The following is a 22211-nucleotide window of genomic DNA, read 5'->3' on the forward strand; positions in this document are numbered from 1 at the left end:
GGTTTACAAGATAATATCAAAATTCAATCTAAGATTGAAGATTATTTTAGTCATAGGCTATATATTATCATAAAATTACCATTTTGACATCAAAAATTCCTCATTGAAAAGAAAATACTAGTAATAACATCAATAATTAAGCACAACTTATTTGGTAAGATGAATTCTATCCATTCAATTGTCACCATACAACTTAGTTGGCAAGACGCTTTCCATCCAATCAATCGTTAACGATCAAACACAACTTAGGATGTGCGACGTTTTTCAAACAATCATAGGCGATGCGATGTTATTCTTCCAATTAATCGTCAAAGAGAAGCAAACGTCAAGTAGTAAGAAGTTTCTATTCGAGTCATTCGTCGCAGCTCAATTAGTAAGTCAAGTAGTAGGAAGTTTCTATTCAAGTCATTCGTCGCAGCTCAATTAGTAAGACGTTTCTCCTTCAATCAACAGATCAAGTATGTACATAGTCACTATCCGTATAATAGAGAATTTATATTTAATCCATCTTAAAAACAACTACTAGTAGGGTTTTAGAAAAACCCTTCAATTTTAACTCCAATAAACCCATTTTCATCATTTCCTTCCCAAATTTCAATCAGCTCCAAAATGGCTATCGCCGCCGCCAGATCCGTTTTCCGGTCGTCGGCCGTCCGCAGCGCCGCCACGAGGCTAGCGTCCCAAGCGAAGTCCGCTCCCTCCCCTTCGCCGTTCCGCCTCCCCTCCAGAACTCCCCTGCTAGCTCATCGCATCTTCCGGTATCTCTCCTCTCCTCCATCTATAGATTCGAGCTCTATCGAAAATTGCGATAATGTGATCGTGAATTCAATCAATTAAGCTCGTTTCTATGATTGTGGAATGTGTGCGGTAGGTCTCCTGCTGAATTGAGCGCGTGCGCGGAGTCGATGCAGCCGTTCCACACCGCCACCGCCTCGGCGTTGATGACATCGATGCTCACCGTCTCTCGATTCGGTTACGGTTGGCTCGCTGAAGGTACTTCAACATGATCTCTTTTTTTTTAATTAATTTTCGTTATATTTTTAGTGAATTGCGATTTAGTGCGTATTTTAGCCTTTGTTTGAATTGTGGCTGGAAAACGGTTTGCCTTTGTTTCTGAGTGATGTGCTGCATATGTGTTCATATAGTGAACTTGTTTATATTACTACGAAGTCATGAATTAATTTCATCTCCGAACCCTATGTGCGTGCGAATAGGGGAATACGTGATCGTATATGAATATAAACCATAAACAGCACTGGAAATTAAAGTCTTAAGAAAATGTTGGATAATTGATATAGAGAATCAGATATAATAGAGTGTATTGAGAATTTTCGTGTTAGTCTTAAATGTGTAGTTGTTTGAACGACTCCTGACGTGGAAAATGCTTGTGCGAAGAGTAACCACTGTATGCTTTTGCTTTTTTTTTCCTAGCTGAATGAAATTCACCCAAGGGACCATTAGCATTTCTTGTATTCCAATAATCCAATCCTCGCTATTTAGTCTAATGCTTACAATTGCAATGCTGGTGGATTGCCTAACCGATAGCTTTTCATCTTGATTTAGGTATCTAGCGATGTAGAGTCCTCCTCTTTTGCTGACCTTGTCCTCTTTTCATAACCCTGGTGAGTCAGTTTTCTGTGAAGAGTCTCCTGGCACCTGAAAATGGTTTAACCGAATACGTATTGATTTAGTCAAAGCTAGTTAACTAAGTGATGCTGTTTCCTTGTATATCCTAAATCCCCCTTAGTGGCACGGTCAACTTTCTAGAACACGATAGCTACTTAGATTGCATTCAGTTTGAGGACTTTTATACAAATAATCCTTTTGAGTAGTATCATATGTCTATCTTCGACATGCCTATTTCCTTATTTTGATAAAGAAGTCCCTGCTTCTTTCTTCCTGTTGTAGGCCTTGACAAGACTAGATGAAGATGGCAAGGCAAAGAGGGATTACTTGGATTCTTTTTCCTTAGAACATACCTACAAGAAGACAATGCTTAAGTTACATGAATAAAGACTCGTATTTCCCGTTGTTAAGAAATTATGGAACTCTCATTTGTAGATTTCTACTACACATCTTATCTGTTCACCACTCACCCTTTTCATTCTCGAATGCCCATGTCTCAGATATGCGTCTTCCTTAATCAAATTGCGCATTGCCTAACTATGTTAATTAGGTTTATGTGTTTGCTTTTCGCGTATTCTTCCATCAGCTTCTTTATTTCTCAATAATATTATGTCTCTTAACTGTGTTAGTAAAGTACGTGTGATTAACGCAGTTTAGAACTCCTTAGAGCAATGCCATCTGCGTTTTCAACTTATACTTTACCATTACTGAATCAGCTTGCAATGATGATGTGTGATGATCTTTCGAAGCCAAAGTCTTGTTTGAGCTTGAGAAGACCCAACTGTACTGTATTCAGACACAGGAACTATCGAATATCTTTTAACGAACATGCCTAAATACCATCTTCCCCTGCTTTAGTTATTCTCGAAGTATGCCTCATGTGTGCTATGAATGCTTAGTAATTTGGTCGAAATATATACTGATTGTTTGCACATGTATCAGATTGCAATAATGATCTGTGATCAGTACCAGATCAACCAGCGTCGTCTCTTTCTGGTATTATGATACGTAGTCGGAAGACTCTGTGTACCGAATATGAGCGTTCCATGTTTAATGCTATGGTTCCGACGAATTTCCAGCTGAACATGTCTTGTTTTTGAATAGTTTGCTGAAGCAAATATGATTAAATGGAAAAGAAGTTAAATGGATTTTTTTCATCCTTGCTTTTGTGTTGTGGATAAAGGAATGTGACTGTGACACTACTATAGAAATCGAAAAATAAATTATAAATCACAATACTTTAGCACAACACAAACTTTACTACATGTTCACGTCACACTTGATGAAAATCAAAGCAAAATACAAAATGATTTGTAAAATGTAGAAGAATTTAAATGACTCAAACCCTGCAAGATCAAACACACAACACACAATAGGATGAATTGACTCTCTTTCTGGGTCAGAGATTCGAGTTACCACGACTACGAGGTAAATGAAGAGCCATTACTGTATGATTTCTTCGCGTGCCTCAGGTAAAAAGCTTTGATTCTTCCAAATGCATCATCTATGTATGAAGGCTCAATGGCAAATGTTACTCGCATCCAACCCTTCAGCCCTACGCCAATCCCTGAATTTGCAATTTTCTCCGACTTTCAAAATATTGCACATATATAACGAGTTTTAACTTTTTTGTAATGATAACATATATAGAGAAATATTACGCTCACATAAAGTATGTAACAGTAACACGTGTTATCACCTGGGAGAAGTATGACGGATTCCTCCTTAGCAAGTTTGCAACAAAAATCCAATTCATCTACAATCCCTTCCAACATAGCCACATTCAATTTTATCTGAGATGCAAAATCATAAACCATAATGTAATAATTATTATTATGATCTATCATCTTTCTTATGGGATATAGGAAAAACTTGAATTGTGGAGTATATTAATGCAATTTTTTTTATCTATTAATTACCATGACAAACATGCATCCTTGAGGTTTGGTGGGACAAGTTATGCATGGGATTTCATTGGTAAGTCGGTAGCATTTCTCTGCAGATTCTCTAAGAGTGACAACAATTTTGTCAAAGAAATCGGTCGGTGTCCGCTCGAAGATCTCTGGAATCGCTCCCTGTACACGTCGATATACAATCATCAAATAATACTCCATCTGTCCCTTAAAATATATCCAATGGGTGCGACACGAGTTTTGATAAAAGTGGTTCGTATATTTTAAGTAGAGAAAGAGTGTATAAAAATGGAGAGAGACTAATTTTTGCTATATATATATGTACCTGAATTAGGGTTGCAGGGCTAGATGTCATACATAGATATTTTTGAATGGATTCAATGATCTGATACAAAATATTTTTAAAAATGTTTTTAGTCAATAATGAAATAAAATCAAGAATATATAAAGAGAGGTTTAGAGATCAAACCCCCGATGTACTAAGGAGTCGGTTGGGATCGGAAGCCGCGATCCAACCGACACGCCAGCCCGGGATGAGCCATCTCTTGGAGAGTGATCCAACGGTCAGGATGGGAGTTAGAGATCCAAAAATCCCCATTGGTATAAATTCTTGACTTTCAAAAACAATGTGTCGATAAACTTCATCTGCAATCACAATAATCCCCTTCCTTTGCGCAGTTTCAGCAATCTTCAAAACAAAATTTCTAAATAAAACTAACCATTTTTGTGATTTCAAAAAAATATATAGATGATTTCAGTATATTTGTTTATATTATAATCCGATTTATGGTGTAGTGCATGTAAGTAAGTCATCGCCATTTTAAGCATTAACAAATTTAGTACCCATTTATGACATTTAGTACCCATTTTATATAAACCAATATAAATGTGACAAGAAATTTTGGATATAATCTCAAATCAACATTATTCTTTGTTTCCAATTTTGACCTTATTATGGTATATAGGTTAAGTAACACATTGTGCCTAATATTGATAGATGCATGTACCATGTGTAACATGTGTTAGAAATGATCAAACATGCAATCCATTTTTAGATAAAAAAAACAACACTCAAAGCCTTTTTTATGAAATATATGTTGTTTGTTTGCTTCAGTTTTTATTTTATGCAATATTTCTAGATACAATGTCCGCTTCTATATTTCGAGTTACTTCTTTATCGTACTCCGTCCGTTCCATAAAAATATGTGCACTTTCCATTTTCGTCTGTCCCACAAAAATATGTGCATTCCATTTTGAGAAAGTTATATCAATTAAATTATACCGGTCACACTATCCACTAACCCTACTTTAACTATCATTCTCTTCATCTCTCTTACTTTATCAATTTTGTCATAATTCTCGTACCGTACCCATTGCCCATATTTTTATGGGACGGAGGGAGTATTATACTGCTAGCTCGTCGTATTTTTTACTTCAACACGTTGTACCATATCAAAAAACAAGTACAATCGAAATCGACCAAGTCAGAAACAACAACGCATACATAAAACAAACGAGACGACATAACAAAGAACGATCAAACATGCATGAGAGAGAGAGAGAGAGAGAGAGAGACCTTCTAGCTGTGGAAACACCATAAGGATGAGGATAGCCATTGAAGGAGTTGGAGTGAAGGGAATTGAGAAGGGCTTCTTCTGCAACAAGGGTTGTTTTGAAGCTTGGAAATGGAGTTGGATCTCCATTGCCAAGGTTGATGATTGATCTTGGATCATTTTTGTTAAGATTTTCACTTATTTTTTTGATCAAATCTCTATTGGTCACACTCACACCACCCTCTTTCTCATTCTTCAAACCCCATTTCACCAATTTGCTCTCCATCTCTCTCTCTCTCTCAGTTTTGTGTGAATGTAGCTCTCTCTCTCTCAATCTCTCTCTCTTGGAGTGATGTGAATGAAGAAGATGAAAGAGTCCTGGATAGGTATTTATAGGCGCCAATGCACCATCACTATGTGTACTTCAATTAACAATTAATTATTAAGGCAAATTGTCAGAGAAAAAAAATATGAAGTTTGATCAAATTTTAGTCTATTTCGCATACAACTTTAGATATACCTTTAGATATAAGTTTGTGAACAAATATAAATTTGTTCACAATTATTCAACAATGATTATGTGGATGTCTCCGCCATGAAATTAATTGATGTCTCGTCTATTTATAAAAAAAATGACGTTGTTTGGTTGAAAACAATCAACATTACATTACATGTAAACGACCAGATTTTTTCTACATGCGAGATAATTGAAAACAAATTCAAAGTTGGAGTAAAATTCATGGATTTTCTCACAATTTTGTGAACTTCAATTTTCAATCAATTGACCTTATGTACTTACAATTAACTAATACTCCATGTGCTACCACTTGCGTGTACTTCGATTTATAATCCAACTTCAATTTACAATTAAATATTAATACTATGCTAATTTTTTAATAGTAGTTATTCATATAATTCATTCAACTCGATATTTATTTGTTTACACATTCAATGAACTTTTTCCTTTTTAAGATCACTAAAGATTATTGTATTTACTATTAATGGTACTATTCCAGTTATGGTATGCCACCTTTAACCTTTTATTTCATTTTTCTCAATTTTTTTTTTGGTTTTACATCTCCAATGCTACGCCATTTCCGTCGCCCTTCCCAAAAATACCTCCTGTCACATTATAAGGACTTTCCACCCTCCTGCCACGTCATAAGGACTTCCCACTGCACAATCCGGACTTCCCGTCGCCCTTCCCGTCGCGGACTTCCCTGAATAAACAAAATTCGCAAATATTCAATTTATGTTACGGAATTAAAATTTCGAGCCATATGTATAGAGTTTTTTTTAAAATAAAAATAAAATAAAATAAAAAAGGTGGACGTCCGCGAGTCGCCACAATGGCGGACGTCCGCATGCCCTTCCGCCGACGACCGCGCCCCTCCTGCGTCCGTCCCTCCACGCTCTAATGGCGGACATCCCGGGCGCCCTTCCCGGAAGCCTCTCCGACGTCCGACGGGAAGGGCGCATTTGGAGATGCTCTAGTCTTTTTTGGTTTATTCGGTAATTGCATGTTAATTACGGTCAATAGCTTTTTGTCAATAATTTTATCATTAGAATGTTTATTAGTATTTCATAATAACGATTTATTATTTTTAAAACTTTTCAATTTTAATTCGGTGGGTATATATTAATTTGGGACTCATTGTTTTATTGAGTTTTTTTTTTCTTGACGTGTATATTTGCTTGATTTTTATCACATTGACGAAATGTTAATCGAGAAATAATAGCAATTGAGATAAAAGTTAATCAATGTTCTGTATTAATTATCAATTATGAAAATAAACACCCATAAATGATATCACGATATAAGAACTCCAAACAACAGACAACCAATTATCTTCTAGCTCATCAACTCTGATTCGATGATCTTCTTTATTAATTTCAACAAAAAGAAAAGGGAAATTAAAATAAACAATTAGTTGGTTTTAAATACCTTTACCTAAACTTGCTTCAATAATGTTATTATTATAAAAAATATTATTGGTGGATGTTTATCATATTTCATTGGAGTATATTTTTTTTCTTAAGTTTAGGTTTTTGCTACGTGATTAGAAATTTTTATTTCACAAACAATTTTAACTTTCATATATAATTCTTAATTAATTTTATTGTTTAATTAAGTGATGGATAATGGGGTAAATTTCCACAAAATTACAACCTACAAAGCCTTTTAAAATGAGTTAATGTATTTTATATGACATTTAATTGAAGAATTAAAATTTACTTATTTAATCACATCAAAAACTAATTAGTAGTACCAAAACTTCAATATCGTGCCATTAACGATACTATCTTTTTATATATTTTTTGAATTATATTTATAATCTATAAATACATGATACCTCACTTCATTTATGCTAAAACTCTATTCATTTCAATTTTCTCTACAAATCATATTTTGATGAAATTTTAATATTTTTATTTATTTGTAGAAATATAAAAAATAGGTGAATTGTAGTGCTCAAGGATTGTGAATAGTTGCAACTTATAATTAAGATAGGAGATGAGAAATATATAAAATAGGTGAAATGTGGTGCTCAAGGATTGTGGATGGCCTAATGTTATCGAACTATTGGCGAACAATCATAATAAAAAAATTCATATAGCAAAATTTCCAGATATTATTCATTAATAAAATGTTGCGTAAAAAGAACTACAAATCTTAAAATTGCTCATGCATATCTATATTACTATATTTTTTTAAAATACATACATATATATATACATTAAATTCAACTCGTGATTCATGATTCACAATAATTGGGTTGATTTCTGAATGATCGACTAGGATAAGGAGGCAATAGTCAGCTCTTAATTTCTTGTGGCAATGTATGTATTTCTCTTATTAGATTCAATTAATTTAAACAAGAAGGATGAAAAAAGCAATAAGGAATACAACTTAGTCAGTAAGTCATTTCCCTCGAAACCAATGGATCGTGAGATTCAAGTCACTTCGAATGCAAGTGCCACTTATCTAACTTGTAACAAACGAGATTCACTACTACATTTTTACATATCGTGGCAATAAGAATGAAAAAGGGGATGACAAAGCGCACTTAACAGAGTAAATCGCTTCCCCTCTGACCGATAAATTACAGTGGTATAGTCAACTCAGATGTGTGTCGATGTGCGAGTCGTAACACAGAAAAGATAGGGACTTGTCGAACTTATAGTTCACGACCACTATTTTATTACCCTCTAATTAAGTTGCAACAAGAATGAAGAAGGAGATGGCGAAGTGCAACTTAGTCAATAGGGCACTTTGTTTCCCTTTTTATCAATAGATCGATGTTTTCAAATTTCGTTAGATGCATGTATGAGTTGTAAATGAAAATTTAAGAATGAATAAGGCAAACACTTATCTAACTTATAACAAGCGAGATTCGTGACTACTTTTTTTCACATATTGTCGCAACTTTATCAATAAATATGTTCTCCTCCAACCAATAGATCGATCGTTCATATCATTTAGAGCATGTGAGTTGTAATTAATATCAAGAATGCCTAAGGCAGCTACTTATCTAACTTGTAACAATCGACATTCACAACTACTTCACTTTTCACGTTTCCTTGAATTCAATTATATTTTGCCCAACGTTGTCTGTGTAATTGTCAAGAAAATGAATATTTAATATATTTTGGCCACCAATTTCAACATTTTCCAATTGGACAAGTTTCGTCACACCATATATTTTATCCAAGAATATTGTTTATGTGATAAGCAAGAAAAGATAGCATACAAAATTTTGTATGCTAAAATTATGAAATTCTTTTAGATATATATTAAAATATTGTATCTCAAAAGTAGTAACTATTCTTTGAGGGGAGAAAATAGTGTAGTATTAATTTATAAAATATTTAGAGTGAACTTCATCTTATTTTAGAGGTTGCATACACAAGTAGCGGTTGGTTAGGTATGTTATACCGCACGGAGAATGTCATATTGCATATGGTACCAAAAATTACGGTAGGAGAAAATACTATACCTATACCTTACCATATTTTTGATTATTAGAAAATTCAAATGATATAAATTTTGATATTTACCGTATCATTACTATGGTATATCATACCGTATATCGATATAGAGGAATGATATGTTACATACCTTATGTGGGTTCCTTATTGAGCACCACACTCGTTTGACACACGTTTAGCGTTGTTCGTTTTGATTTACCTATTTAGTTTGATTCTAATACATTAAAAATGTTATTGCAATTTTTATTTCCACAAAATTCATAAAAATCAAAGCTTGATTTATTATTTAATTTATTTATTTGAAATTATAAAAAGTGAAAAATCGACTTTTGAATTTTATGAATTTTGTGAAATTAAAAATTGCAATAACATTTAATATATTAGAATCAAATTAAAATAGATAAATCGAAACGAACAACGCTAAACATGTGTCAAACGAGAGTGGTGCTCACATAAGGAGTCCACATAAAGTATATATAGCATATCATTCTGTTGGGGTTTGGTGCCCCTTGCACAACGAAAGACTTGTACAAAACAAATAAATCAGATAAGGATCTATTTGACCGATTATGCGATTAATGCATTCACATGTTAAACAGATAATTGCATGCTAGAACGCAAATAATTCATGCTTAGAAAATATAAATCCTAAACATGATTTCTACGGTTTAGAGTTACCGATTTGATTCTCCAAAGAATCGTCGATTGCTCGCGCCTTCTCCACGTGATGATCTTCAATACTAGACCACGGATCTTCTCTCTGGTTCCCGAACTGTATTTCGATATCAGGGTGGGCTGATCTTATCAAAATACTAGGACTCGAATAAAGAAGACAGAAAATTCCTCACGGAGGAGGAGCTGAAAATTTCGTTCTCCTTCCTAGAGAGAAGGGACGAAAATTTCATGTGAATGAAATAATGATAATTGTCATTTGTTATACCATTCATATTGGGTCCAGACAGGGATCTATGGAAGGTTTTGGATATAGGCTCCCCCGATTAGCTTTACCCCAAATTAAATTGAACCCGCGATTTAATACAAACATGTTGGAATATTATGGGCGGCCCTCTGAGAAGTAATATTGAACTACTCCCATCTAAATCCGAAAATTACAAATATCAGGGTTTAAGTTATTTATATTATTTTATTTAAAAATGACTTAAGATAAATGTCCATTAATTAATTAATAATGTTTGCTATGGACTTAATTAATTAATATCTTATTAATTCCAAGAGTGGCTTAGCAAGAAACATTTATTTATTATTTATAGAGTAATAAAACTCCAACCGCCAGTTTTTTGAATAATAAAACCTTGTTGAGCTCCTCTTGAGGATTTTTACTCAGTACTATTTGTTTTACAATGTTAATGCAACTTACAATTTATTGCAAAATTAACAATTCCAATTTTAGATGTGAATCGGAATTCGATTAATATTATGTCAATATATCAACTTTCCGTAGGCAAACAATAAATTATGTCAATTTTGCAACAAATTAACAAATTGTTATACTATTGCAATATTCCAAAAAAACAGAAATTTCGTCATTGAACATTATTACATGTTCGTGTTCAAACTTTTGAACACTACACAATACACACATTATTGATCTTTCAATGTCTACACAAACAACCATAGAAACACGAGGTTGAAACACGACACGTTATTGGTCTTTCGATGTCCAAACAAACCATCATCGAAATACGAGACCGAAACACGACGTCTCGTCTCATGGTTTCTTGGCGTGCCTTTGACAGAAAGCTTTGATTCTGAGAAAGCCATCATCGAGAGATGATGGTTCAATGGCGAATGTAACGCGCAGCCAGTTCTTGCGCCCTACAGCAAAACCTGCGAACGAGAACTCTCCATCATTGTAAAGATAACAACGTATTTGTGTTGAGACGCGCGATGAATCAAATGGCATAGTAATGGACATATAGCTAGTTTCTTTACCTGGGAGGACTATGACGGATTCCTCTTTTGCGAGCTTGCAGCAGAAGTCCAAGTCATCCTTGATGCCTTCGAGGAGAGACAGATTGAGCTTCATCTGACATGTGCAAAGCCCCTCGTTGCAGGTTAATACGGCGTATAATTAAGTAAAGAAACGAGTCATGAAGTGGTTTCGTCTTTACCATAACAAACATGGATCCTTCAGGTTTGCTCGGGCAAGTTATGCAGGGAATTTCTTGGCTGCGTTCATAGCATATGTCTGCAGTTTCTTTAAGCGTGCTAACAATTTTCTGAAAGAAGTCGGGCGGGGTGTTCTCAAGGATCTGTGGAACTGCACCCTGTTCGCATAAAAGGTGAGACGGAATCACTACGGATATAAGAAACCGAGGCCAGATAAGCTACATTACATAGTGTATGTTTAGCAATATTGCATAATTAATTCAATTTCATATTTTTACTATAACAAAGGACCTAAACTTCGATTTCATCTTGCTCGGACTCTTTAGGAAACTCAAGTTCTGCGTCTCGCTCATAGATTTGACTAAAAGAACCATCGGAGTTAGAGTTGCAGACAAGATAAAACCAACAAGCATATATATACGAGAAAAGAAAGAAACGGGCCAGGAAGCACAAGAAGAATCACGAACCTGCATAAAGGTTGCTGGATCAGAGGAAATATTCAGGAAACCTTTGATGCTGTCAACAATCTGCAGATAATATTCTTATTTTTCTCAACAAATTGACAAATAGAGAGAAAGCCTCAAAGGAAACACTACACAAATATATTTACATGATGTATCAACATTCATAAAAATTCTTCAATGATTTATAACTTTACAAATCTAACATACCCAATGCTCATAAACAGAACCATCTAGCCACAAATTTGGGCGCAAAGGAAACTGTTCAGTGACAAGAACATACCCCTTGCTTAGTAAGGATACCATCGGGGTCGTTCGTGACAAGCCAGCCAAGTCTCCAACCAGGGACAATCCATCTCTTAGATATCGATCCAAGAGTGATGATTGGGGTAATTGATGCAAAGACTCCCATCGGGACAAAAGGGTTGCTACCAAAAGTAAGATGGTCATACACTTCATCCGAAATCACTAAGATTCCAAGCTTTCTTGCTGTTTCCGCGACCTACAGAAAATATACGCTCATTAAAGAGGATACCATTTCCACGAATATCAGAGTCTCCATATTTCATTCAAAATATTACAAACTAGGCACCTTTTTCAAGTGTTCATACTTGAAAACATTTCCACAGGGATTGCCAGGATTTATAATAACCATAGCCACTGTATTTTCATCAGCAAGAGCTTCAACCGAAGCCAAATCCACTTCCCAATCTTGTTCGGGGATAAGATCAAAGTGGCGGACTTCGAGACCAGAGAAGCCAGCCCTGGCTTCGTAGTACGGAAATCCGGGACTTGGAAGCAGGAGATTAGCACCGGGACGAGCAAGGATAGTTACAATGGCTTCTAATGCTTGGGTGCATCCAATGGTCAGGAAAACATCATCAGGTGATAACTTGTAAGGAAGGTCTTTAGAAAGGTGTTCTGCTATAGAGCTGTCCGATACAATGAAGTTGCACAAAAACGATTAACTTAAACATTCAAAACCGGCCTAGTTTGATAACTAGTGATACTCATCAGCTTTACAAATATTACAATGAGAAAAAATCAAAACCATAGATTACAGAATCTGTATACCAACATGATTAAAACAAAGAGAAGATCATCCACCAAAGACATTACCTATCCAAAAAAACTCAACTATATTTCGATATTCTATTCAATGAAGCCTGTATCAACATCATCCGATAATCTAACGAAATCAATCTGCAGCTGATCAACGTTACAAATCAACCCCTTCGACTCCAATTAATCACGTAAATTGCTCATGCCTAAGATATTATGCACAAAAACATTCTAATCTACCAAAATTAGCCGAACAATAACACAATAACAGACACACGCTTCAAATTAAGCTCACCTCCGATCCAAAAAAATCACATAAAACGGTAGCTGTTTCGCTTCATTTTCCTAACAATGAGCAACAAAATTATGCAGAAAACCTTCTATTCTAATATCAAAATTAGCCACACAATAGCATACAAATGCTATAAATTAAGCTCACCTCCGATCCAAAAATCACATAACAGTAGCTGTTTTGCTTCGATTTCGTTTCTATTCTATCAAAATTAACCGCACAATAGCATACACATGCTTTAAATTAAGCTCACCTCCGATCCAAAAATCACATAAAACAGTAGCTGTTTCGTTTCGTTTCCCTAACAATGAGCAACGAAATTATGCAGAAAACCTTCTAATCCACCAAAATTAGCCGCATGCTTTAAATTAAGCTCACCTCCGATCCAAAAATCACATAAAACAGTAGCTATTTCAATTCGTTTTCCTAACAATGAGCAACAATTAAACTCCAAAAACTCAACGATCTATTCCAATAACATACACATGCTTTAAATTAAGCTCACCTAGCTGTTTCGTTTCGTTTCCCTAACAATGAGCAACGAAATTATGCAGAAAACCTTCTAATCCACCAAAATTAGCCGCACAATAGCATACACATGCTTTAAATTAAGCTCACCTCCGATCCAAAAATCACATAAAACAGTAGCTATTTCAATTCGTTTTCCTAACAATGAGCAACAATTAAACTCCAAAAACTCAACGATCTAACAGCAATACACAAAAATCAGTCACTTCACTTGCTATACACTACTTACCTCCGAGCGGTGGGGATTCCGACGGTGGAGGAGTAGCCGTTGAACTTAGCGGAGCGAACAGCGGCGCAGACGGCGTCCTCCGCGAAGGAGGAGGTGCGGAAGGAGGGGAAGTCGGAAGGATCGCCGTGGCCGAGCGGAATAACAGGCCTGGCGTCGTTTCCGTCGAGATTTCCCTTGATCGTGTCGAGCACGCCTCTAACGGTGACTGCTCCGGCTACAGTGAGCCGCTCGTTCCCCGCGAATCGCCACTTTTCCGCCGCCGCTGAGCCTCCGTTCTCCATCTACGGCTCTCTCTCTCAATTGGAATTTCTGTTGAATTTGTGGTGAATTTTTTCATGTGGGGAGAGAAAAGGTGATTTTGGCTCATTGAATATTTGAATTTTTTTTGTTTGTTAGTTTGTGAGAGGCATCCACTATAAAAAGTTCTTCACGTCTTTTATTTATAATTTATAATTTTTTTATTAGTTTAGTTTAATGTTATTAATATAGTACTTATAAAGCAAAATAATAGTAATGCTTACGTGAAATGGGAATAGTGTTTATGAAATGATGCTCCATGAGTTACAGTAAAAAGATATTTCTATATAAATATATTAGCCAAAGTTCATTACATAAAATCATGTGCCGAAAAGCAAATGTTGCATATTTAATGGGACGGAGGGAGTATTAGTTTTATAATACAATGTGAGCGAGAATGAGTTAGTAGAATATGGAGTCCACTACCAAAAATGGTAAAAATAAAAGGCAATAAATTTTTAGAAATAAATAAAAATGAAAATAGGTGACAAATTTTCAGGAACAAAAGGAGAGTACTAATTATTTGCTTTTTTAAATAACCCATGCTCAAAGTTAATTTCACTTTGTATACGCTCAAACTTCATGGGCTAATTATTTGGGCCGAACTGCATTTTCTCACCGTAGCCTGAGGAGGAATCAGGCCCAGGCCCAGGCCCAACAAATAATGTGTTTATAACTTCATTGTATACATCTAGAACTTTATTTAAAAGGCTTTGTTATTAAATTTGATTATTCATGTCACGTCAATAAGAAATTATGGTATTTGTAGATTGTGCATCGAGGATTTAATATATTTTACTAATAACATTTTCTAATGCACTATATTGATTCCGAGATAGTGCTAATTAATGGACCGTCGTATAACACGTTGATCATTCTAATATTTTTTTAAAGAGACATATTTATATATTTAACAAATTTTTTTTAATTTAGTACCTTACCAATTCAACCACTATCAAACTCGAAAATATAATGTGGAAGGAGCACGAGAAGGCTAATGCGAAGACGGCTGATTATTTTTGTTTACCACAGCTCTCATTTAGTCAACACTTTATTTATTTATTTTAATATGTTAATGATATTATTCAAACTTAATATTATAATTTCTTCATTTTCTCCATAATTTCAAATAAGCAAATAAAGTACTCCATGTATTATGATACATCAGGAGTGGAGAAAGAGTTTCACTCTAGCAGGAAAAAAAATACTCTCTCAGTCCGCGAATAAGAGTTTCGTTTTGCCATTTTAGTTCGTCCGCAAATAGGAGTCCCGGTTCACTTTTACCATAAATGGTGATAGGATTCCATCTTCCACTCACATTTTATTTAAAACTAATATATACAAGTGGGACATCTGTTCCATATGTTTTTACACTTATTTTTCTTAGCATTTCTTAAAACTCGTGCTGCCAAGAAATGAGACTTCTAATGACGGATGGAGGGAGTAGTATAGATTGTAAGCGAAGAAACTAAATGATGAAAATATTACATGAATTGAAACATCAAAGCAATATGTCCTGGATATAGTTTTCCAACTTGAATATGAAACATATTTAATTTTATCACTAAAATAAAATGTCTAATACTCCTTCCGTCCAAAGATAAACGACTCATATTCATTTTGGGACGTCCCAAGATAAGTGACTCATTTCCTTCTTTGGTGTTCTCTCTCTTACTTTTTCTCTCTTCTTTATTAACTCTCTTACTTTATTCACTTTCCACTCTACTAATAAAATCTCATTTTCTTAAATCCTGTGCTGAAAAGTTCGTGGTCACGGAGGGAATAAGTATTTTGAAGGGTGGATATATTACTATTATTATAATAGAAACATGAGAGAGAGAGAGACTTGTCCCTTTCAATATAATAAAGAGAATAGTGTTAATATTTTAGTTGGTATAACAAACTAAAGAGACGTGGGCGGTGGAATACTAGTCTCATACGGTTGTACTTTGTCTAATAATTTGCCGTGTGTTTCCACCGATCCAATTTTAATTTAATTCATTATATCAACTCTGCATATTTTAGTCTCATAGTCATATTCATATTATACACAAACAAGATCTATGAAAAACTCAATTTAAGTTGGATTTGGAGCTATTACGGCCATGTGTTAGGGCATCCTACTTCAACGATATTTATTGTTAGGGTCGATTATTTATCGCATCTACATGCACAGATAATGATTTTTTTCATAGCGTACGATACGAGAGGGAGCTACTTTGTATAAATATGGGTTCTATCTCTTTAACAATCTATAAATATTGAAAATTTATTTAATTCAGATTTGGAGATAGTTTTACAGTTTGTTTGGCTCCTCCTTCAACAAAATTTATTGTTAGGATCGATTGTCTATTGCATTTACCTATACCGATAAAAACTTTTTTTCATCGTATACGACAAGAAAGAGAGCTACTGTTTTGTATTCAAATCAAAATTAACACTTCAGGAAGGAAAAAAACAAAAAATCATACTAACATTTTCAACAAGAAAAATGCTAATTACACATAGTGAGATACTTTTGTTTTATTCAACTTGTTTATGCATTCTCTTACCATTAAAATCAATGTAGAAAATTGGATTCCCCTTTTATGCCCTTGTCCAAAAAAGGAATAAGTTACACTACAAACCTTTCCATGAAAACCAAGAGGAAATATTCCATAAATATTACTATTACATTAAAGAAAGATAATTTAATATTCCCTCCGTCCCGCTTTGGCAGTCTCATTGACTTTTTTGCCCTCCTTTTGTAAAAATGATAAAAAATAATTAAAGAGGAGAAATGGTAAATTAAAAAAGAGAATAATATATAGAAGAGTCTTATCTACATTACTGTCTCTCTTATTTTACCATTTTTCCACTTTAACTATTTTTTTATCATTTTTACAAAAAGAGGGTAGAAAAGTCAATGGGACTGCTAAAGCGGGACGGAGGGAGTAGCTCGATTAAGCAGACTTCGATAGCCTTTTATTTCTAAATAAATTAATTTTACTATATTTAAAAAAACTACACACTAAAATATACTCCATTGTCGACAAATAAAAAATAGTTTCATTTGTAGACGGCACAAGTTTTAATGAGAAATAGGTAAGTAAAAGAGATGGGGAGAAAAAATAGATAAAGTCAAAGAGATAAAGTAGAAAAAGTGGGTAAAAATATAAAAGAGAGGAGAAAAAATGGATAAATATTTGAAGGGAATTCACTATTTTTAAAAATGAGACTTTTGTTAATAGAATGAAATTATTTTTTATGAACGGAGGATTATAATATAGAATTTTTATTAGCATAGGCCTTTTCAAATAATTTAACTTGCAAATCAAATAATCTACCTGACTCCTTGCATAAGTAGGAAATTATTATTTCTCTACATTAGTACGAGAGCATCTTCAATAGTAATAGCCCAGCCATAGGTTAGCAATACCTTAGCCAAAAACTCCTCCTACCATATTATCAGGATAAAAAAAATCCTTCTGTCACATCATCAGGACAAGAAACTGGTCAAGCAATAGCCTAGTCATAGGCCAACAATATGAGCATCTCCAATGACTTTAGGCGAGCCATAAGCCAACAAAAGCCTAGCCAAAAAACTCCTTCTACCACATCATCTAGGACTGGAAACTGTCTGCCATATCATCAGGACAAGAAACTGGACAAGCAATAGCCTAGCCATAAACCAACAAAATTATAAAAAACAAATAAATTACAATCACGCAAAATACGGAATTAAATTTATGATACAGATACGAGAAAATGCGATAATTTTATTTACATTAAAAAAAATACAAAAAAAATTAAGCGAGAGAAACTCGTAAAACAAGTGGTGCGAATGAAAATGACGTTAAAATCGCTTATATATAGAGTTTCGAACGTTAATAAAAAAGGGGCTAGCCGATCAAAACGCTACAATAACGGCCAGCGGATCGGCGAGTGAATCGACTAGCGCCCGCGAATCAGCGTGAGCTAGCCGATTCGCTCGCCGATTTCGTGCTCGCTGGTCCCAATGATCGGCTAGCGGACCTTCCAGCGCACGCGGAATGGCTAGTCGGATCGCTAGCCGCCACTGGAGATGCTCTTGCCAATTCAAAATAATCAAATGATAAAACAATACCTCACTATCCACATGTGGACCACCTACTATCAATCCAAAATAAGTATTGTGTGATTACTAATTAAATACTCCAATCCAAAATAAGTATTGTGTGATTACTAATTAAATACTCCAATTATCTAAATCTCCCAGAAACAGCGGCAGTATATTAACGCTAATTGCCGGCACATCAACATCTTCGCCGCTCTTGTCTTCTTCCTCTGCCGCGTGACACGTTTCCCTACCCTCATGTGGACCCCACACACTCACAGCCCCTGTTTCTCTCTCTACCGTACATACAATAATATAGTCCTAATTAAGTTATACACTTATACTACCCTCTCTTCTGTCCCAACTAAATTGAGTCAACCTTTGGATATGAATATTAAAAAATTAGGCTGAAAAATATGAGAGAAGAATAAAATAAGAAAAAAAGAAATTAAAATAGATGATGAAATAAAGAAAGAATAATGATACGTTTAATTTTTGTTAAGAAAAAAAAATACTCAACTAAATTAGGACATACCAAAGAGAAATACAACAGTTGGGACGTAGGGAGTACTACTTATTTCTTTATAAACTGTCTCTAGTATCATTTCTTTCCTTCAATGGTCTATCTTCTCTTATACTTCCTCCATTCATTAGTAAAGATACTTTTTTTTTTGCACAAAGATTAAAAATGTACTCGTAATATGCTAAGTGGGTACTGAATAAAGTAAAAGAGAATAAAGTAAGAGCGATGAAGAAATAATAAAGTTAGAGAGAAAGTTACTTTTTGCCGAAAATAGAAATAACTCAATTACCTATCTTAGAACTTTCCAAAATAAAAAAATGACTCAATTAACATGAAACGAAAGAGATACTTTACTCTTTACTTATCATCTCTCTTACTTTACATCCGAAACTTTAAATTTTACCATATTAATTTATTAAATTCTATGATCAAAATAAATGCTTCAACGGAAAGAGTAGTATAATAATTTCTTCGTCCGCTATTAAATATCTAATTTTATCGACACAAATTTAAGAAATATTGAGAAAAATATAAAAAAATAATAAAATATAAGTCTATCATTGTACCCCGTTTATCTGGTTAAAAATAAAACGTTATTAAAAATATAATATTAGGACGGAGTAAGTACATACATACACTCAAATATAACTGGGGCGGCGCCACCAATTCCGCCTCCAGTCAAATCCCTCGTTGACCGCGCCACCACCCCAAATCCGAACATCTCTCCCCTATTTAAAAAGCCCCTTTTTTCCCCCAAACCATATCCATTTTCCACCAAGCTTTCTCTCACTAAAATTATAAATCAAAAATTCCGCCGCCTGTTTCTAGAGAGAGAGAGAGAATCGAAAATGGCGATGAAGGAGAAGGCGGAGGCCAGCGCCAAGGCGAATTCGAAGGAGGTGCACTACCGCGGGGTGCGCAAGCGCCCCTGGGGCCGCTACGCCGCCGAGATCCGCGACCCGGGGAAGAAATCGCGCGTCTGGCTCGGCACCTTCGACACCGCCGAGGAGGCCGCGCGCGCCTACGACGCCGCCGCCCGCGACTTCCGCGGCGCGAAGGCGAAGACGAATTTCCCCTCCTCCGCCGCGGCCGTGCGCAGCCCCAGCCAGAGCAGCACCGTCGAGTCCTCCAGCGCCGATCTGGCCGCGCGCGCTCCGATCGTCGAGCTCGATCTCACGCGCCGCCTCGGCGCGGCGCCGGATCGGAGCGTGACCGTCGCGGATCCGGCTCCGATCGGAGGATTCCGGTTTTTCCGGCGGATGGCGGTGCTTCCGAACGGGCAGCCGGTGATCCTCTTCGATCCGGCGATGGCGGCGGCGGCGTACCGGATGAGCGCGGCGGGGTACGGCGGAGGAGGAGGCGGAGTGAAGAGGAGCGATTCCGACACCTCGTCGGTGGTGGATGAGAACAATTTTGACGGAGGGGAGGGGAAGAGGGGGCTGGATCTGGATCTGAACATGCCGCCGCCGGTGGAGGTGTGAGTTCCGGCGAGGAAGGTTCTAGAAAAATTAGATCGGAGCTGAGGGAGGAAATTGAAATTGACGTCTGATTTTAAATTTTTGTATATATATTTAAAATTAAAAAAATGGAGCCCTTGTTTTTTGCAGCTGAGAGAGTGTGATTTCTCTGGTTGTTTCCACCGCCGGCGGCGGATGTTAGGGTTTTGGTGGATTAATTAATTAATTAATTCCGGTTTTTGTAATTTTGAAAAGAAAAAAAAATGATGATGATGAAATTCGTGTTAGCTCATTCAATTTTGAATCCGATGTTGAATTGTGGTTGATTCGTGAATAATAATTGGCATTATACAGAATTTGCAGCTGAAATGAATCAATTATTGTGTGTGAGTAGTCAAAAAGTGAAGAAAAAAAGGGGAAATTGAGTGGCGGAAGGAGAAGAATGAGAGAGAGAAGCGCACCGACGGAATTCCGTGTTGACGGGGTGCATGTCGTGCCTGAGGTGGACGGCACGTGTGAACTTTTTTGCTGCCGCCCACTATAAAGAAATGCACAAATTGAATTATGTAATGAGTTAAAATATTTTAGGACTCTTTTAATGTAAACGCAGCCTCAGACAAGATTATAAAAATTACTCCCTCCGTCTCTTAAAATTTGGCACTATTTAACCCGGCACGAGTTTTAAGAAATATAATAGAAAGTGAGTTGAAAAAGTTGGTGGTACGTGGGTCCTACTTTTATATACTACCTCCGTTCTCCAAATTTTGACACAGTTTACCATTTCGGTTTGTCCCTAAAAGTTAGACACACTTCACTTTTTACCATTTTTAGTAGTAGACTCCATATTCCACTAACTCATTCCTACTCACATTTTATTACTCCCTCTGTTCCAAGGAAGATGATCCATTCCTTGAGCGGCACGGGATTTTATGCAGTTATATTTTGTGTGTTAAGAGGAGAGAGTAAAGTAAGAAAGAGCAAATAAAGTAGAGATATAGGTGTTTCCATTTTAAGTAATGGGTCATCTTGGTTAGGACAAACCAAAAAGGAAAGTAAGTCATCTTCAATGGGACGGAAGAGTATAAAACTAATACTTTAAAAGTAGGACCCACATCCCACCAATTTTTTCAACACACTTTAAACCCGTGCCGGGTCAAACCGTGTCAAAATTTGGATGACAAGGTAGTATTAATTTTATAATAAAATGTGAGTAGAAATGAGTTAGTGGAATATAGGGTCCTATATCAAAAATAAAAAGGTGACAAATTTTTAGGGACGGACGAAAAAAGAAAATAGGTAACAAATTTTCATGGACATTGGAAAGATTAGGTAGTTAAAATAGAAGTAAAATAGTGAGAAAAAAAATGAAGAGTGGGTAAAAGGGATGGGTAAATTGGTAATATCGTGGGTGGTTGGGAACACGAAACGTGTGGGGGAGCGGGAGGTAGACAGGAGGCGGCTGGGGTCCACGGCGGATGACTTGGGATTTTGCGCCATCTGCCGGCCGCTATCTAGTGGGGCCAGGCCTTTTTTTTTCGTCGGCGGAATTTGTGGATTTATTCAATTTGGTTTCCTCTTTCCCCTACTTAACTTCCTATACTACTATATTCCCCTTTTCTTTATACTCTTTCCAACTTATTTTGAATTTGGTTTGGATCTCCGGATGTGTATTTAGCCTAAGCAGGATGCTGTTACATGCACACTATTAATATATTACTAATAAAATACTCCCTCCGTCCCAATAAATATGAAACATTTAGTTTTCGGCACAAGATTTTATGCAAGTGTTATTTTGTGAGTTAATGAAGAGAGAGTAAAGTAAGAGAGAGGGAAAAGTAGAGAGAGTGATGTTTCCATTTTAGGAAACGTTTCATTTTTAGTGGGACAACCCAAAAAGGAAAACATTGTATTTCTAATGGGACAGAGGGAGTATATTATTAAAATATTAGTATTTACTTTTATATAATACTCTCTCCGTCCCCTATTAGGAATCACTCTTTGACCGGGCACGGGTTTTAAGAAATGTAAGAAAAAGTTGGCTGAAAAAATTAGTGGAATATGAGACTCATTTTTTT

At 35.7% G+C, this 22211-nt stretch overlaps 4 protein-coding genes across 8 annotated transcripts; 2 read left to right on the forward strand and 2 right to left on the reverse strand.

Annotated features, from left to right (window-relative positions):
• The first annotated feature begins 551 nt into the window (after positions 1-551).
• LOC125192470 (protein NUCLEAR FUSION DEFECTIVE 6, mitochondrial-like) lies at positions 552-2783 on the forward strand. 5 transcript variants are annotated; one of them, XR_007171402.1, is made up of 4 exons: positions 552-758; positions 872-993; positions 2343-2495; positions 2569-2783. XR_007171402.1 is itself a non-coding variant. In XM_048090050.1 (3 exons), exons 1-3 carry the CDS (start codon positions 610-612, stop codon positions 1926-1928), a joined length of 291 nt encoding a protein of 96 aa, XP_047946007.1. In that variant the 5' UTR covers positions 552-609; the 3' UTR covers positions 1929-2211. The 5 variants fall into 5 exon arrangements, 2 of the variants coding, with proteins under 2 accessions (XP_047946007.1, XP_047946006.1); XR_007171404.1 differs by lacking the exon at positions 2343-2495 and adding an exon at positions 1564-1622 and having other exon boundaries at positions 553-758; XR_007171403.1 differs by lacking the exons at positions 2343-2495; positions 2569-2783 and adding exons at positions 1564-1622; positions 1909-2211 and having other exon boundaries at positions 553-758.
• Positions 2784-2833: 50 nt separating this feature from the next.
• LOC125192469 (nicotianamine aminotransferase A-like) lies at positions 2834-4224 on the reverse strand. Its single transcript, XM_048090048.1, has 5 exons — positions 4009-4224; positions 3865-3924; positions 3546-3701; positions 3326-3419; positions 2834-3193 (listed from the first exon to the last, which is right to left on the reverse strand). The coding sequence occupies exons 1-5, from the start codon at positions 4135-4137 to the stop codon at positions 3048-3050; spliced, it is 585 nt and encodes a 194-aa protein (XP_047946005.1). The 5' UTR covers positions 4138-4224; the 3' UTR covers positions 2834-3047.
• Positions 4225-10577: 6353 nt separating this feature from the next.
• On the reverse strand, positions 10578-14148 carry LOC125197065 (nicotianamine aminotransferase 1-like). The gene is made up of 7 exons (XM_048095763.1): positions 13785-14148; positions 12266-12605; positions 11957-12175; positions 11680-11739; positions 11215-11370; positions 11036-11129; positions 10578-10930 (listed from the first exon to the last, which is right to left on the reverse strand). The coding sequence occupies exons 1-7, from the start codon at positions 14063-14065 to the stop codon at positions 10812-10814; spliced, it is 1269 nt and encodes a 422-aa protein (XP_047951720.1). The 5' UTR covers positions 14066-14148; the 3' UTR covers positions 10578-10811.
• Positions 14149-19369: 5221 nt separating this feature from the next.
• On the forward strand, positions 19370-20440 carry LOC125191677 (ethylene-responsive transcription factor 4-like). Its single transcript, XM_048089081.1, has one exon. The coding sequence runs from the start codon at positions 19528-19530 to the stop codon at positions 20158-20160; it is 633 nt and encodes a 210-aa protein (XP_047945038.1). The 5' UTR covers positions 19370-19527; the 3' UTR covers positions 20161-20440.
• Positions 20441-22211: the final 1771 nt, after the last annotated feature.

This window comes from Salvia hispanica, chromosome 6 (genome assembly GCF_023119035.1).
Source record: "Salvia hispanica cultivar TCC Black 2014 chromosome 6, UniMelb_Shisp_WGS_1.0, whole genome shotgun sequence".
Lineage (NCBI taxonomy): Eukaryota > Viridiplantae > Streptophyta > Magnoliopsida > Lamiales > Lamiaceae > Salvia > Salvia hispanica.